The following is a 14,535-nucleotide window of genomic DNA, read 5'->3' as shown; positions in this document are numbered from 1 at the left end:
ATAACTAGCCTATTACATGCAGTGTTAAACTAGCATCTCTACCATGCAAAACTCATGCTCTTGGGGATACAGGAAGACTTTCCAGAGAGGTACACAGGACAGGAAGATGTTAGGAAACCAGTCAATTTCCAGGTCCTCGATCAGGTCACAGTGACTTGTGATTCTATTTTGAACATGGGTCTTAAATCTTATTTTGATAGCAAGGGTTTTAAACTTTTGATATTTGATATACTTCCTAAAATCAAATTTCAAATTCTAAAATTAAGTATTTTTGCCCCTAACTTGAACATAATCTTATAATACATTAACATATGTTGTTAATAGTAAATAGGACCCCTGGAAGTCCAAGAGAGACATGAGGCTTATTTGGTATGTTAAAATTATACAGGAAGCGTTGTTAATTAAGAAATGGTGTTACACTTTCTTTGAGTTATATTTGTGTGGATATGTTGTTAATATGTGTTCCAACATTGTATGAGATCCCTAAAAATCTGATGTGGACATTCGGTGTAGTTGCTGGGTCCTCTACGAGCCTAGGGAGCGCTGGCCAGTGTACCTTGCATCCATTCATGTCAGTGCCGGTAGTGTCAGTCACTTGATGGTTCTTAGAAGAGTACTTGAGCTCTACTCTGCAGTGTCTGAAGTTGCCGGATATATACCTGCTGTATATACTGTTGACTAGGGCGCTGCAATTCACTTAGTGTCTTCTCATGGGGACCTTCCCCTTCAACTCTTTCCTCTTGGGTTTCACATCTTGTGTGGGGAGTTTCATTGTAGCAGTTTGCCTGAGAATACAGGTGAACCCACAGAACAAAGTGGACTTCGAAGGCATCTCCTTGGAGTGAGACTTTGCTTCTTTCTCTTTGCTAGCACCATCTTGCACCTTATCGTCATGAACTTGGTGGGCTGAATCATTCCCATTTATTTAATTGAAGAGTAAGAGACTGGAACAAAGTTCACTTTGATTTTCCTGCATAAGAGTTCTTGAGATAGCAGCTTGTTTGACACATGGATTTTCTTCAGATTTGTACTTACTACCAACTCTGATTTGGTACGCAAGTGGAGAGCCCAGAGAAGTTCCCTCTCTGTGTCAGAACAACTTTGTAACGAACATTTATTAACCTGACCTCTGCCTTCAATTAAGTGTAACCTTTTGCCTTCCAAATTAAAAAGTTCCACATTACTCCAAAAATAAAAAATGAAAATAAAAATAAAAGGCTGATATGTCATGGTATATACAGTAAATTGCTTTATTCTGATTTTTTTTTTTTTTTCTAAAAGCCTTTTGCAAATCCTAGAGTGCTGTGTCTTCAAGGAAATTCGTGAAAAGAACCTTGACAAATAGTCTTAAATACAGGTTTCTGATAACTTTGGAGATCACACCTTTGGACTAGGTAAAAACATCCAAAGCTCATCAGGGCGAGATGGTTCACACCTGTAATCCCAGCACTTTGGGAGGCCAAGATGGGTGGATCACGAGGTCAGGAGATCGAGACCATCCTGGCTAACACGGTGAAACCCCGTCTCTTCTAAAAATACAAAAAATTAGCCGGGTGTGGTGGTGGACCCCTGTAGTCCCAGCTACTCGGGAGGCTTAGGCCAGAGAATGGCGTGAACCTGGGAGACGGAGCTTGCAGTGAGCCGAGATGGTGCCACTGTACTCCAGCCTGGGCAACAGAGTGAGACGTTGTCTCAAAACAAACAAACAAACAGAAAAAGTCCAAAGCTCTAATGAAAAACTGATGCATTTATGCAGATTGCTAACCCAACATCAAGGAGAATGAGAATTACATGGGACTAAGTGGATGAAGGACTGAAATTATTTTTTTAAAGGGCTTTTTGTTTGAAACATTACTGATTTTTTTATGTTTTGTTTTCCAGACTCAAGGACATTTTTTTTTTTCTTTTGAGCTATATTTATAGCTTACAGCATTGGGGTAAAGTATACTTCTGTGGGCAAAATGGAAACATTTACCTTTCTTTCTACCTGAATTCTTCAGAATTTGGAAACTATTCATTAGTGTTCTTATTTTCTGGCAATATAGTTATTTGCATAAGTTCAATAAGGAACCTATTTTCGGCCGGCCATGGTGGCTCACGCCTGTAATCCCAGCACCTTGGGAGGCCTAGGCCAGTGGATCACAAGGTCAGGAGTTTGAGACTAGCCTAGCCAAGATGGTGAAACCCCGTCTCTACTAAAAATATAAAAATTAGCCAGGCACGGTGGCAGGCACCTGTAATCCCGGCTACTTGGGAGGCTGAGGCAGGAGAATCGCTTGAATCTTGGGCGGAAGAGGTTGTAGTGAGCGGAGATCACACCACTGCACTCCAGCCTAGGCGACAGAGTGAGACTCCGTCTCAAAACGAACAAACAAAAAAACGAAAAGCAAACAAACAAAAAGAGCCTATTTTCTTTTGTAACTGGACACATTGGAAACAGTGGTTATTTTACCAAGGCTTTCACAGCACTATCATTTTTTGAATGTAACCAGACTGCTTCGAGGGATTGATGTTGACTTTTCAAAGCCAGTATATTGACTTGGAAAAAGACAGGCCTGGTACCTTGCCCACACAATTCCTTTATAGGGTTTCTAACTTTGCAATAAGTAAAGAATGTCAGGAACCTCAAGATATTCTGGAGACATTGAAAGGAGAGAAATTCACCAATTCATACAGGTTTTATAGGCACAGTCTGATGGTGAATCCTTGCCTTGGTTTCATTGCCTCAAGAGTTTGTTTTTTTGACCTGGAATCTCACTCTGTCACCCAGTCTGGAGTGTGGTGGTGTCATCTTGGCTCACTGAAACCTCTGCTTCCTGGATTCAAGCGATTCTCCTGCTTCAGCCTCCCGAGTAGCTGGGATTGTATACAGGCACATATCGCTGCACCCAGCTAATTTTTTGTATTTTTGGTAGAGATGAGGGTTCACCATGTTGACCAGGCTGGTCTTGAATTCGTGACCTCAGGTGATCCACCCGCCTCGGCCTCCCAAAATGCTGGGATTACAGGCGTGAGCCTGGCCCTTGAGAGGTTTCAAAAGTCTTAATCTGAGATTCCTTATGAAAAAGTTCCAACAAAGCCAACTTAAGAGCCATCCCTGCAGAAAATATATTTAAATATCGTCTGTTTTATCCCACAATGTTTGTTTTGCGCTGCAAGTCATTATCTCCTAGGTGTGGGTAATCCACTTTGAGAGGAAAATCCACACCTCATTGTGCCTAATTTGCTGCCACCTGTGTTTTGCCGGATCTTGCCAGTATTAGCTTCATTTTCTTTCAACTGGCAAAATTCTGATAAATCATGTAGCTTCGCAGTTAGAGCAAAAAGAGTAATTTAATTGAAAGTCATGACTTTCAGGAGTCTAATGATGCTAATATTATATTTACTTCTAGAGAGGTGTCTTTATTGTATGTAATTCCCTGAAGAAATGTAAAGATTTATGTAATTCCTATTGCTCTGACAGTTGTGCTCAATAGAAGCACTGAAGTAAAATAAAAATAACCTTTTTAATCTGTGTATTTCTGTTGCCCACCAAGATATTGAATTTTTTTCTTGATCTTTGCTTTTGTTTATGTGAAAATATTTACATCGATATCATTTCTGTATATATCACAGAAAAGTTTTCAGTTGCTGGACATTTTATCCTACAATGATTTTTAGTTTAAGTTTAACAAATGTCTACATTCAGATTTGTTTTCACAACTATAGTCCTGCTAATCTGCCTTTGTTGAAAACTCAGTTTTTATAATAAATAAAAAATATCAAAGCAAAAAAAAAAAAAAAGAGCCTTTATGGTAAATCACCATTCTTACTGCACTTTAGCAGATAATCATGTCAGAGACTAAACTGACTTTGCAAATAAGTTAGTCTTATTATTATAATCTTTGTGGTAAATATTGGGATGACTGTAGAAGATGAAATTATATTTCAGAAGAAAATTACACCATACTTGTTATTAGATTCTAGTCCTGACCATTGTTTTTTTGAGTTTTTATTATTTGCACACAATTTGGACTGAATCCTGAATTCCTTCCTGGTTACGAGTCTCCAAACTAATGTTTCCCAATTTTTCTATTATTTTTCTGACTTGGAATCACCAAGCCCTACAGGCTTTAGCTAGACAACTTGATATAAACTTTGGAAGAAATAATGACAGCAACTTAATATATGAGCAGCGTTCATATCAGCTGATGTATGGATTACTCAGAAAGTTTACTTGAACACCTGATTCAAACTATAATCCAGAAATATCTGTCAGATTGCCAGTGCAATCTGAAGCTACTTCAGAGACTCTAGGAAAACTAGTTTATCGACAACTTCAGATGTTAATCTTTGTTTTTCTTTTGTTTTCATAGAAATGCCTTTTCTTAAATATCTGATTGCTTGATTCATGGAGAGGCCTGACTTTGGTGGGAGCCCATCTGCGACACCACTGCCTGAAATGAGAGATAACTGTTAACCGTTTAATTGGACTGGCCTATTCTCACGATTGCAAGACTAGTTCAATGGCTTATTTAATAATACACCCGCTAGGCACGGTAGCTCACACCTGTAATCTCAGCACTTTGGGAGGCTGAGGTGGGCAAATTGCTTGAGCTCAGGAGTTCGAGACCAGCCAGAGCAACATGGTGAAACCCTGTCTCTACCAAAAATACAACAAATTAGCCGGGCACAGTAGCGTGTGCCTGTGGTCCTAGCTCCTCGGGAGGTGGATGTGGGAGGATTGCCTGAGCCTGGGAGGCAGAGCTTGCAGTGAGCTGAGATTATGACACTGTGCTCTAGCCTGGGCAACACAGTGAGACCCCATCTCAAAAAAAAAGAAAAAAAAAAAAAGATAATCTACCAACCCAGTTTCTCAACTGGGGAATGTTGGGCTCCTGCTCTCCTGTCTCTGGCCCTTCATTCTCCCTTGAGGCTGGCCATCGAGACTACAATCCCTCTTCCCTAAGGTGGGCCATAGAAACCCAACCCCTTTTCCCCAAAACCAACCATAAAACCTAAAAATAGTACTCTAACTTCCCCCACCCCCTGCCTGTCTGTGTAAGGCCATAAAGAAATTATCTGACTCACCTTGTCTGACTGTAGGTTATAAGACCCCCATTCCAGAGAGGGTCCAGCACCAGAAGGAAGAAATGCATGCTCAGAGAGGCGAGGAGGGTCCAGACAGACAGGCTGGGCTGGATTTCCCTGCCCAGTCTATTAGCATTAGACCATACGTTTTTTATCCAGTCATATTTCTACATGGCTCTACATGACTCTCCATACTAAGGGGGCTCTGGGTTTTGTCCTGGGCATTGTCTGTTGGGGAATAGAGTGAGTCATCCCCAGCTCATGGGTTTGCATCCGGTTCTTGTTGTAAAAGGAAAGGCCAGGATGGTCTTGATCTCCTGACCTTGTGATCTGCCTGCCTCGGCCTCCCAAAGTGCTGGGATTACAGGCGTGAGCCACCGCTCCAGGTCCTCTTCTCATTTTTTATATTTACCATGTATTTACTAGAATTGGTTTATTTTCATGGGCGTATGTTGTGGATTCTACTATAAATAATGCACTTAATAATCAGGAATAAAACTTAAATCCTTTCTGTCTTGATTGTGGCCTGTTCTTTTTGCTATTAATTTCCTCAGCATAGATTAACCTGAACTCTTAAAAGCTACGTAGGTACTGGTGTAAAACAAAATGTTCTCCAAAGCAATCCAGTATATAATATCTGGATTTTAAAAAACTAGCCTCATTTAATTAGGATTCATTTCTCCTCTCAGAAGTTAAGCGATTCTGTTACTGCAAAATGCAAAATTATAAGCTTAATTGTTTTCCAGACAGGAAATGAAATTCTTAATCTTTTTATCCAGAATATTCAGGTGTTTGTCTCTCTGTCCATCTGTCACTCCTTTTTAAGGTACTTGGAGACGACCTAGAGGCTTGCCACGCTTAGGGTTTCCTCCCTGTGCAGAAGAAAACTGGGAAGGGCAAATGAGGAGGAGGGGTGGGGAGGGAAGGGGGAGTCAGGTGATTCAGAAAGTGCAGGAGCCCACAGACTAAGCTCAGGAATTTGCACTTTGTCTGCTGGCAGAGTGGGTTTCATCGTGGTGTGTATATATTGAGATATGCAACAGACTCCACTGGAATGTCAGAAGAACTTACGTTTGTTTTTCCTGTAACATGTGGGAAAAATTAAATTGTATTTGTATTTAACTCACATAGATTGGCATGTGCTCATTCTGCGTGTCACCCTGCCACACTGTCACAAATTTCAAGCGGGGTCCTGAGGGGAGAGGAGGGCCTAGCTCCCGCTCCCACAGGGTCGCCTACGTGAACGCAGCCCTGCGCATTCGTTCTCTTCCAGAGGGTTGTCATTTGTGGCGGTTTGTGTGAGAGTTACAGATTGTGTCATCTAGTGTTAATCGATAATCTTTGCAAAAGGGACATTGGCTTTAAGAGATTTCTGCAAAAAACCGTCAAAACAAGCATAAATACAAATTTAAAGGGATAAAGCCAGAATAATGAAATATTAATAATAATAATGAAAATATTAGTAATGTAAAACAAGGAAATGTGTCATGTTTTTCAGGATAACTAATATTTTTTCGGTTTCTTTTTTTTTTTAAAGACTGTCTCATTCTGTCACCAGGCTGGAGTGCAGTAGTGTGATCTCGGCTCACTGCAACCTCTGCCTCCGAGGTTCACGCAATTCTCATGCCTCAGCCTCCTGAGTAGCTGGGTTTACAGGCATGGGCCACCACGCCCAGCTAATTTTTGTATTTTTAGTAAAGACAAGGTTTTACCATGTTGACCAGGCTGGTCTCAAATTCCTAACCTCAGGTAATCGGCCGTCTTGGCCTCCCAAAGTGCTGGGATTACAGGCATGTGCCACTGTGTCTGGCCCCGGTTCTTATTATAAGTTCTCCATTAACCATATCATGAGATTAAAAAAAAAAAATGGTTTCATCAGAACTGACAAACAGTGGATGACACAATTTTGATAATTAAGAAGACTTTAAAATAAGGATTTGTGTCACTGTCATTACTGATTACTAGGCCCTTGTGTATACTGAGACATTAGCTAGGGCTGGTACAATAAAATAACCATAGTTAGAAAGATATTTTAAAGTACTACTTATTTCATGTTTATCTCACCTTTTTATCCCTATTTTTGGGCATGACTTATTATTACTAGGTTTTTAAATAAATAGTGAAATAAGCGTGTTAGGTTTGCATGCTGCTTTGGTTAACATTGCTATATAACCAACCACCCCAAACTTTGTGGCCTTAAAACAATAATTAATTTATTTATTTATTTTTGAGACAGAGTCTCGCTATGTCACCCAGGCTGGAGTGCAGTGGCACAATCTCGGCTCACTGCAACCTCCGCCTCCCAGGTTCAAGTGATTCTCCTGCCTCAGCCTCCTGGAGAGCTGGGATTATAGGTGTTTTGCCACCACACCAGCTAATTTTTGTATTTGTAGTAGACAGGATCTTGCTCCAGCTTTTAATCACCTGGGTGCAGGCGGGCTAAGTCCAAAAAGAGAGTCGGCAAAGTGTGGTGGGATTATAATTAGTTCTTATAGGTTTGGGATAGGCGGTGGAGTTAGGAGCAATTTGTTGTGGGCAGGGGGTGGATCTTACAAAGTACATTCTCAAGGCTGGGAAGAATATTACAAAGTACCTTCTTAAGGGCGGGGGAGGATATTACAAGTACCGTCTCAAGGGTGAGGAGGGTGTATCGTACAAAGTACATTCACAAGGTAGGGGAGTATCACAAAGTACATTATTGCGAGGGCGGGGAGGGTGTATTGTCACAAAGTCAGTTGATCAGTTAGGGTGGGGCAGGAACAAATCACAATGGTGGAATGTCATCAGTTAAGGCAGGAACTGGCTATTTTCACTTCTTTTGTGGATCTTCAGTTGCTTCAGGTCATCTGGATGTATATGCACAGGTCACAGGGGATATGATGGCTCAGCTTGGGCTCAGAGGCCTGACAGACATGAATTTCCCATCATAAAATTAGAAGAGCATTAATCAAATGATTAGAATAAAATGTTACCATTATTTTGAAATGGCAAGCATTGTATGTAAATAAACAGCAGAGGGAGGCACTGTAGCCTAGACAGGGTTCAGAGATATTCCTGCTAAGGACATGGCACAGGAACTGAGCAAGGAAGGATGACAATGCCTGGGAAAGGCAGGGGAATGTTACAGGTATTTGGGCATCTGTGAGAAGGCCTGATGTCCGAAAGGACTGAAACAAATTAAATGTTTGGTGGGGGAGAGAGAGAACGAGCATAGCAAAAGGTGAGCTGGGGAGTCAGAGGCAGAAGGCAGAATCTGGGATGGGTGGGGAGCTTGCCAATTATCTTGTCAAATGGGTGATGTGAAGCCTTGAAGGTTTTTCGACCAAGAGGAGATGTCTTCAGATTTGCATTTTGAGACATTTTCACAGGTTGTCATGCTAAGAATGGCTTAAAGAGAAGCAAGGCTGGAGTCAGAGGAGCTACGTGGAAGCTGTTTGGTACTAGGATGGGGATAATGTGGTTGGAGAAATGGCAACTGTCAGGGTATTTGGAGCAAGAATGGATAGACATTGGTGATCATCACTTGGATGCATTTGAGGGACACCCCTATGCTTCTACTAGAGCAACTACACAGAGCAGGAGTAAGCAACTTACAGCCTACAGAGCACATTTGCTCTGTACCCTGTTTTTCCAATACAGTTTAATGGAAACAGAGCCATGCCCATTCTTTTACCTATCCATGGCTGATATCAGGCATGGTTCTAAGTAATATACATAGGTTTCATATACTAATGCTCATCTATCCCAGTTGACAAACATGAAGTGTTGCTATTGTCTCATTTTACAGAGGAGAAAACTGACATACAGAGATTCTCATTCGCACCCATAGCTTCAGTTACCACCTCTATGCCAATGATTCAATAATACCTCCAAATCTAGACCTCTTCCCTGAGCTTCAGATAGGCGGATCCCTCATAGTCAGTCTTGGAGACACTTAAGATCTCATGGGACCCAAACCAGACTTCTCCTTATCCTCTCGAACCACGTTCTCTTTCAACATTCCTTTTGTCTTAGTGAATATCACCAAATAGATGAGCAAGTCAGATCCAAGGAGGCCTCCTTAGTACTTCTGTCCTTGTCCCACCTTATATCATCCATTTTTTTTCTCCCTTTCTTTCTTTTTTCTTTCTTTTCTCTTCTCTTTTCTGTTCTTTTCTTTCTTTTCTAGATGCGGTCTCACTGTGTCACCCAGGCGAGTGCAGTGGTGTGATCCTGGCCCACTGCAGCGTCAACCTCACCAAGTTTAGGTAATCCTCTCACCTTAATCCCATGAGTAGCTGGGACTACAGGCACACACCACCGCGCCCGGCTAATTTTTGTACTTTCATCAGAGACAGGGTTTTACCACGTTGCCCAGGCTGCCACCTTATCTCCATTCTTGCTGAAATCTGGCTGTTTCTCTCCACTTCTATTAGCAACCACCAGCCAAGTCCAACTTACTAAAAGGATCATCTCGTATATGGGTTCTGTAATAGCTTCTTCCAAATCCATTCCTCACCACCCAGACCAATCTCCAAACTGCAGCCAATACCTTCAATTCTGTCACCACTCCCGCATACTCCACCTAATCCTTAACCTTTCAATGGTTTCTCTTGCCCCTAGGTTAAGCTACATTGAAAACTGCTAAAGCTACAGCTTCTTAAGGTAACTAGTAAGTACAGTGACTACTATGTCTGGTTTATTCCAGCTGTTGCTGACTAATAGCACTTCTTGAATGAAGAAATTATATTACCTTATGAAAGGACACAAAGATAGATGTGTACCCGCCCCCCACCCGCTACACCCTTGTTCTGCTCTCTAATCTTTGCACATACCAGAGATTTCGTAAGTTCTGTGAGTACCTGGTTTTCTGCACGTACCAGAGATTTTGTTTTGCACATACCAGAGATTTTGTAAGTTCTGAGGCAAGGTCACAAGACGTGTTTAAGTAAGATAAACTCTTGCTGCCATAAACCTGCTCTCCCGCCTCAAAGTTTGAACCAAAATATCAGAAATGGCGGGAACCAATCATAGTTAGCCAAATCGCCTTGTTCAAACACTAGCCAATCATATATCTGATTTGTATAATAACTCTATGCCCACTTTTCTTAGACTATATAACACTGCTCAGAGCTCAGTGGGGGAGCTCTCCTGCCCGTCTCGTTTCACGAGCGAGGGAGAGTTCCAGGTTCGAACCTGTAATAAAGATCCTTGCTGCTTAGCTTTGACTCTGGACTCTGGTGGTCTTCTTTGGGGAATAAACGGTCTGGGCATAACACTTACTGTAGGGAAAAATTTGTACTTCAGTGGAAAACTGAATTGTTTAGAGCAAACCTTTAAGGTTATCTGATTCTGATTCCATGGGCCCTTTCATTGGGTGTTACATCGTTTCATTGTTTTGAGTTATTTTACAGATAACTGATAGAAATGCAAAATAATTATTGCATGTAGCCATGCAAGTAAATTCTGAAGGTCAGGGTTCAGGTAACTTCTTTCCCCTACTGTGGAAGAAGCCAATTTCATTTGCATATTCATTTCAGCATTTCTGACCTATAAACATGCCTGTTCTTTGAACCAGTTTTTATATCTGCCTGGTAACTTCATTAAATGATTTAAATAAACTCTATAATTTAGTTTATTTTATAACTGTATGACAGGCTTTTACCTTACTTTTGCTTTTTAAAATTATTCTTTAGCTCTCCCCAAGGCACTACTTGACTGGCCCTTTGGCTACTCACTAGCCCAAGCTCCATCCTCTTCTGCCTAAGGCAGCCCCAGGCTCTCTTTTGGTCCTTTGTTCCAGCCCTCCTCGGAGAAGTTCTTTTGTCCTGGAACTCACTTTCATACCAGGTGCTCTTCATCCCTTCTTCCTTTAGTAAATTTCTTTAATCTTTCAGATTTCTGCTCAAGGATCACTTGCTGAAAGCCTTTCCAGGCCTTTCTGAGTCAGTACAACCCATTATTAGAGGCTGTTAGAGCACAGGCAGCATTCGTTATAATTTTACATCTGTCTGTGGGATTCCTTAGCACTTTCTAACACACAACACTTTTCTCTCTGGCTGGGGGCAATGCATGATAACAGGATGATGGTATGCTCTCAATCCTCCCCCAGCAACTAGCCCAGTGCTTCCAACATGCTGGAGAGATACACCGTTTATAGTTTAGACAGATTTTTGAGTAGCAAGTACCTACTGCTCAGGAGACAGGTGGACTGAAAAAATATATTTGGGAGTCATCAGCACATAGGTGCAGCCATGAAAATGCTCAAGAGGCAAAACCATTGGCAGGAACAAAATGAAGGCTATTAGAGACCTTATTTAGGTGGAATAATTGGACAGCCTTCATAGGAGGAAGGAAATAGAAGCAGTTAATACAGATGGAGGCAGGGCGCAGTGGCTCACGCCTGTAATCCTAGCACTTTGGGAGGCTGAGATGGGTGGGTGGCTTGAGTCCAGGAGTTCGAGACCAGCCTGGGCAACATAGCAAAACCCGGTCTCTACAAAAAATACAAAAATTAGCCCGGCCTGGTGACGCGTGCCCGTAGTCCCAGCTACTCGGGAGGCTTAGGTGGGAGAATTGCTTGAAGCAGGGAGGCAGACAGTTGCAGTAAGCCGAGATCGGGCCACTGCACTCCAGCCTGGGCGACAGAGTGAGACTCAGTCTCAAAACAACAACGACAAAACGTATTTTATAAGCGACCCTGGACTTCCAGGGACACTCACCACTCTATGGTGGCAAGTGACCTGCCTGGACTCTGGTCTTTGGAGCTTGGGACCCCACCCCAGCGTAAGAGGCCTTTTTGTGCCTTGTATAAAGGAGAGGAAAAGTGTAGGTTTTCTGAGTTGATAAGATTAGAGCTACAGTATATTATCAGTGGTGGTGTATGCAACCATTTCAAAAACCAGACCGGATTTAACCGCTTTCACCCAGAATAACTGCCCTCCCCCTCTTTCCAAGATCAAGTCAGCCCCGGTTACCACTTCCTATTAATTTAAAAACCAGGAAGGCTCATAATTCAGGCTGACGTTGCCCCAGGAGAACACTGCATATAAGACAATAGCTATTCCAATCCCCCTTTCCCTTTCTAAACCGAGTAGTACTTCTAACATCACTTTTCCAGTCCTCTTTATATTGAGATCACGAGTCTCCGTCGGAAAACTGTGGAAACAGTATGATTGGAGCTCTTGATGGTCTGCTTTGCCTGAAAACGATGAAAGGCATTGAGATATTTGGGCAGAAACGGCCCTTAGAGAATGCGAGCCTGGTAGCCCCGTAACACCCCGAATTACAAATTCAGTTTGGGTAGGTGGCGCAGGGAAATCTAAAAACTGGATTCACGTTCTCCCCCTTCAGTTTGCACATAGGGGTCGGTGGCAGACAAGAGCAGACGCACAAATGTCAATCCCAGCCCGCAAACTCTCCAGGGCAGAAACTGCTTTTTGTCAGTTGGATTTGGAGTCGATGGAAAAGTTGCCCTAATGTAGTTTCTCCGAGGTTTCCTTAACCTTGACCGAGGGGCGCTTCCCGGCCGTTCACCTAGAGGTTGTTTAATAAACAAGGATGCCCGCGAAGTACCTGCGCTTGGAAAAGCGCTCGTTCGCGGCGCGCAGTCTCGGGCGACCGAAAGCGACCCCGGTGATAGGGACAACCGCTTGGGTTTTCGCGACTGCAGACAGACTGGGACCAGACGGTTGGAGGCTCCTCCCCAAGGGATGCTGGAGGGGTTGCGTCGTACCCTGCGCCTGGCCCTGGCGCGCGGCCCCGGGTCGTGGTACCCAGCGCCCTACGGTCCGTGCGCCGGGGCTTGGCCACACCGCCCGCTTTCGCGTCCAGCCGCGCGCTCCGTGCCACCGCCGCTCTCTGCAGCCCCGCGTCCCCGCAGCCTCCCCATGGCCAGCCCGCTTCGCTCCGCTGCGGCCCTTGCCCGCCAGGTACCTCGAACCCGGGCGTTTGAGGAAGGGGGGGGGAGGATTGGAACCTGGGTCTCGGTAGCTCGCGGGCCTGGCCGGGCGCCTTGTCGCCGTTTCCTGCACCATCCTCCTTCGCCTCGCCCTCCATTCCGCCTGCAGCGAGGCGTCTCCTCTTCCCCCCATCCCTTCCCGAAATCTGGAGTCCCAGCCTGCAATCTCCGCCTCGGCGAGGTTCCCGCTGTGCAGGTCTAACACTCTCATGGGTGACCCCCTCCGGAGTGCGGCGAGGACCGCCACGGGAGACGTGAGGGTAGCCATGGACTCGCTCTGAGGGAGGAGGCGGGAGCTGAATCTCTGGGCTGCCACATCCTACGTGCCTTTGCCACCCCCAAAATATTTTGACCGCAGCCTTCTGCCTCCTTGGATCTCTTTCTTCCCCACCCCCACCCCCGTAGTTATTTAGCAGATTGGGCATTAAAACAAATGTTTGCAGGTTTTCCCAATTAGTCCCGCTTCCCTGTGTCTTTATCTTTTAAATTGCCCCCTAATACCATGAGGTTTGAGGTGTGGGGTGGGTGCTGCAGCATCGGAGGACCCTGCTGGTGGGGAAAATGGTTCACGCCAGTCCCCTTCCCTTTTGCAGGCTTGCTATTGTGCGTCTGTGACTGACAAGACCACGAGGCTGAGCGCGCCCTGGAGATTTTTCTATAAATGGCTTAACACCCCAGTCTAGACTATTTGCTCGGATATAAGGGAGACAATTGTTTTTTTGTTCTTTGCCGGCGAACCCTGGCTCTGTAGGGCTGACCTGGACTGTAACCAGTCTTCCCTGAGCCGGCGGAGGAGGACAAAAACCGCCGCGACCCCGGCAGGGTGGGAAGTGCAGGGCAGCACTCCCAAGACGCGCTTGTTGGAGGTTCGGGCCTGGGTGCTTGGTTGGTTGAGCCTGCTTTTTGTGTTTGCCTGGGTCCTGGAGAGAAGCGCACGGTATCATGGTGAGTGTCATGTAGGTTACCCCGGGCCCCGTTCACCGACCTGCATTTACTTAATGGTGGTTTAATTCTTCTTTCAGGATTGCAGTAACGGATGCTCTGCAGAAGCAAGCATCAGAGAAGGTACCGGAGAAGGAGGATCAAAAGAGGTGGTGGGGAGTTTTAGGGTAAGTTGCTTGCTAGGGGCTAAGTGTCTAGAGCAACATTCAACTGAATAAATCCATTTCTTGTTGAGATTTGGGGAAATTTTCACTGTGTGGGTTACCCAGTTCCTAGGTTGTGTTGCCAGACATTTAAAATTCCTCTCTTAGAGGAAAAAAAGCCATTTAGAGAATGACAGTACATTCATCACAACAAAAATTATCTAATAGCTGATTGCTGATTTTATTTTGAGTCATACATTTTTCTTGAAAAATAGTCAATTCGTAAATATTAACCTAGATGTTTATCTGATTCCATACTAAGTACAACCCTTCACTCTACTTGTAGAAAAAGTTAAACTGTGATTTTTCTCTTTCAGCAGCACATAACACTCTACAGTGAAAGTGTTGCATTTTCTTCTTTTCTATCTGAATTGTGGGGTT

General features: G+C 43.9%; 1 protein-coding gene, 1 long non-coding RNA gene and 1 pseudogene across 10 annotated transcripts in view; 2 read left to right on the top strand and 1 right to left on the bottom strand.

The window, feature by feature from the left end:
• Positions 1–14,535, top strand: part of BCAT1 (branched chain amino acid transaminase 1) — a 137,423-nt gene that overhangs the window by 31,371 nt on the left and 91,517 nt on the right. For 3 of the 9 annotated variants that reach the window (XM_065523888.1, XM_065523886.1, XM_065523887.2), the window contains exons 1-2: positions 12,720–12,980; positions 14,032–14,118. In XM_065523888.1, the coding sequence (XP_065379960.1) occupies positions 12,762–12,980; positions 14,032–14,118 (306 nt within the window). In that variant the 5' untranslated portion in view covers positions 12,720–12,761. Of the gene's footprint in view, positions 1–9,238; positions 9,318–12,719; positions 12,981–13,620; positions 13,955–14,031; positions 14,119–14,535 lie in introns of those variants that run through there. The other 6 variants (XR_012420075.1, XM_065523892.1, XM_005570374.4 and 3 more) reach the window with 3 other exon arrangements.
• On the top strand, positions 300–1,030 carry LOC141408037 (dolichyl-diphosphooligosaccharide--protein glycosyltransferase subunit DAD1 pseudogene; annotated as a pseudogene).
• Positions 7,263–13,288, bottom strand: LOC141408038 (uncharacterized). The gene is made up of 2 exons (XR_012420077.1): positions 13,028–13,288; positions 7,263–7,973 (listed from the first exon to the last, which is right to left on the bottom strand). It is a non-coding gene; the product is annotated as an uncharacterized lncRNA (long non-coding RNA).

Source organism: Macaca fascicularis, chromosome 11 (assembly GCF_037993035.2).
Source record: "Macaca fascicularis isolate 582-1 chromosome 11, T2T-MFA8v1.1".
Taxonomy (NCBI): Eukaryota; Metazoa; Chordata; class Mammalia; order Primates; family Cercopithecidae; genus Macaca; species Macaca fascicularis.
This window is presented reverse-complemented; position numbering and strand designations above follow the sequence as displayed.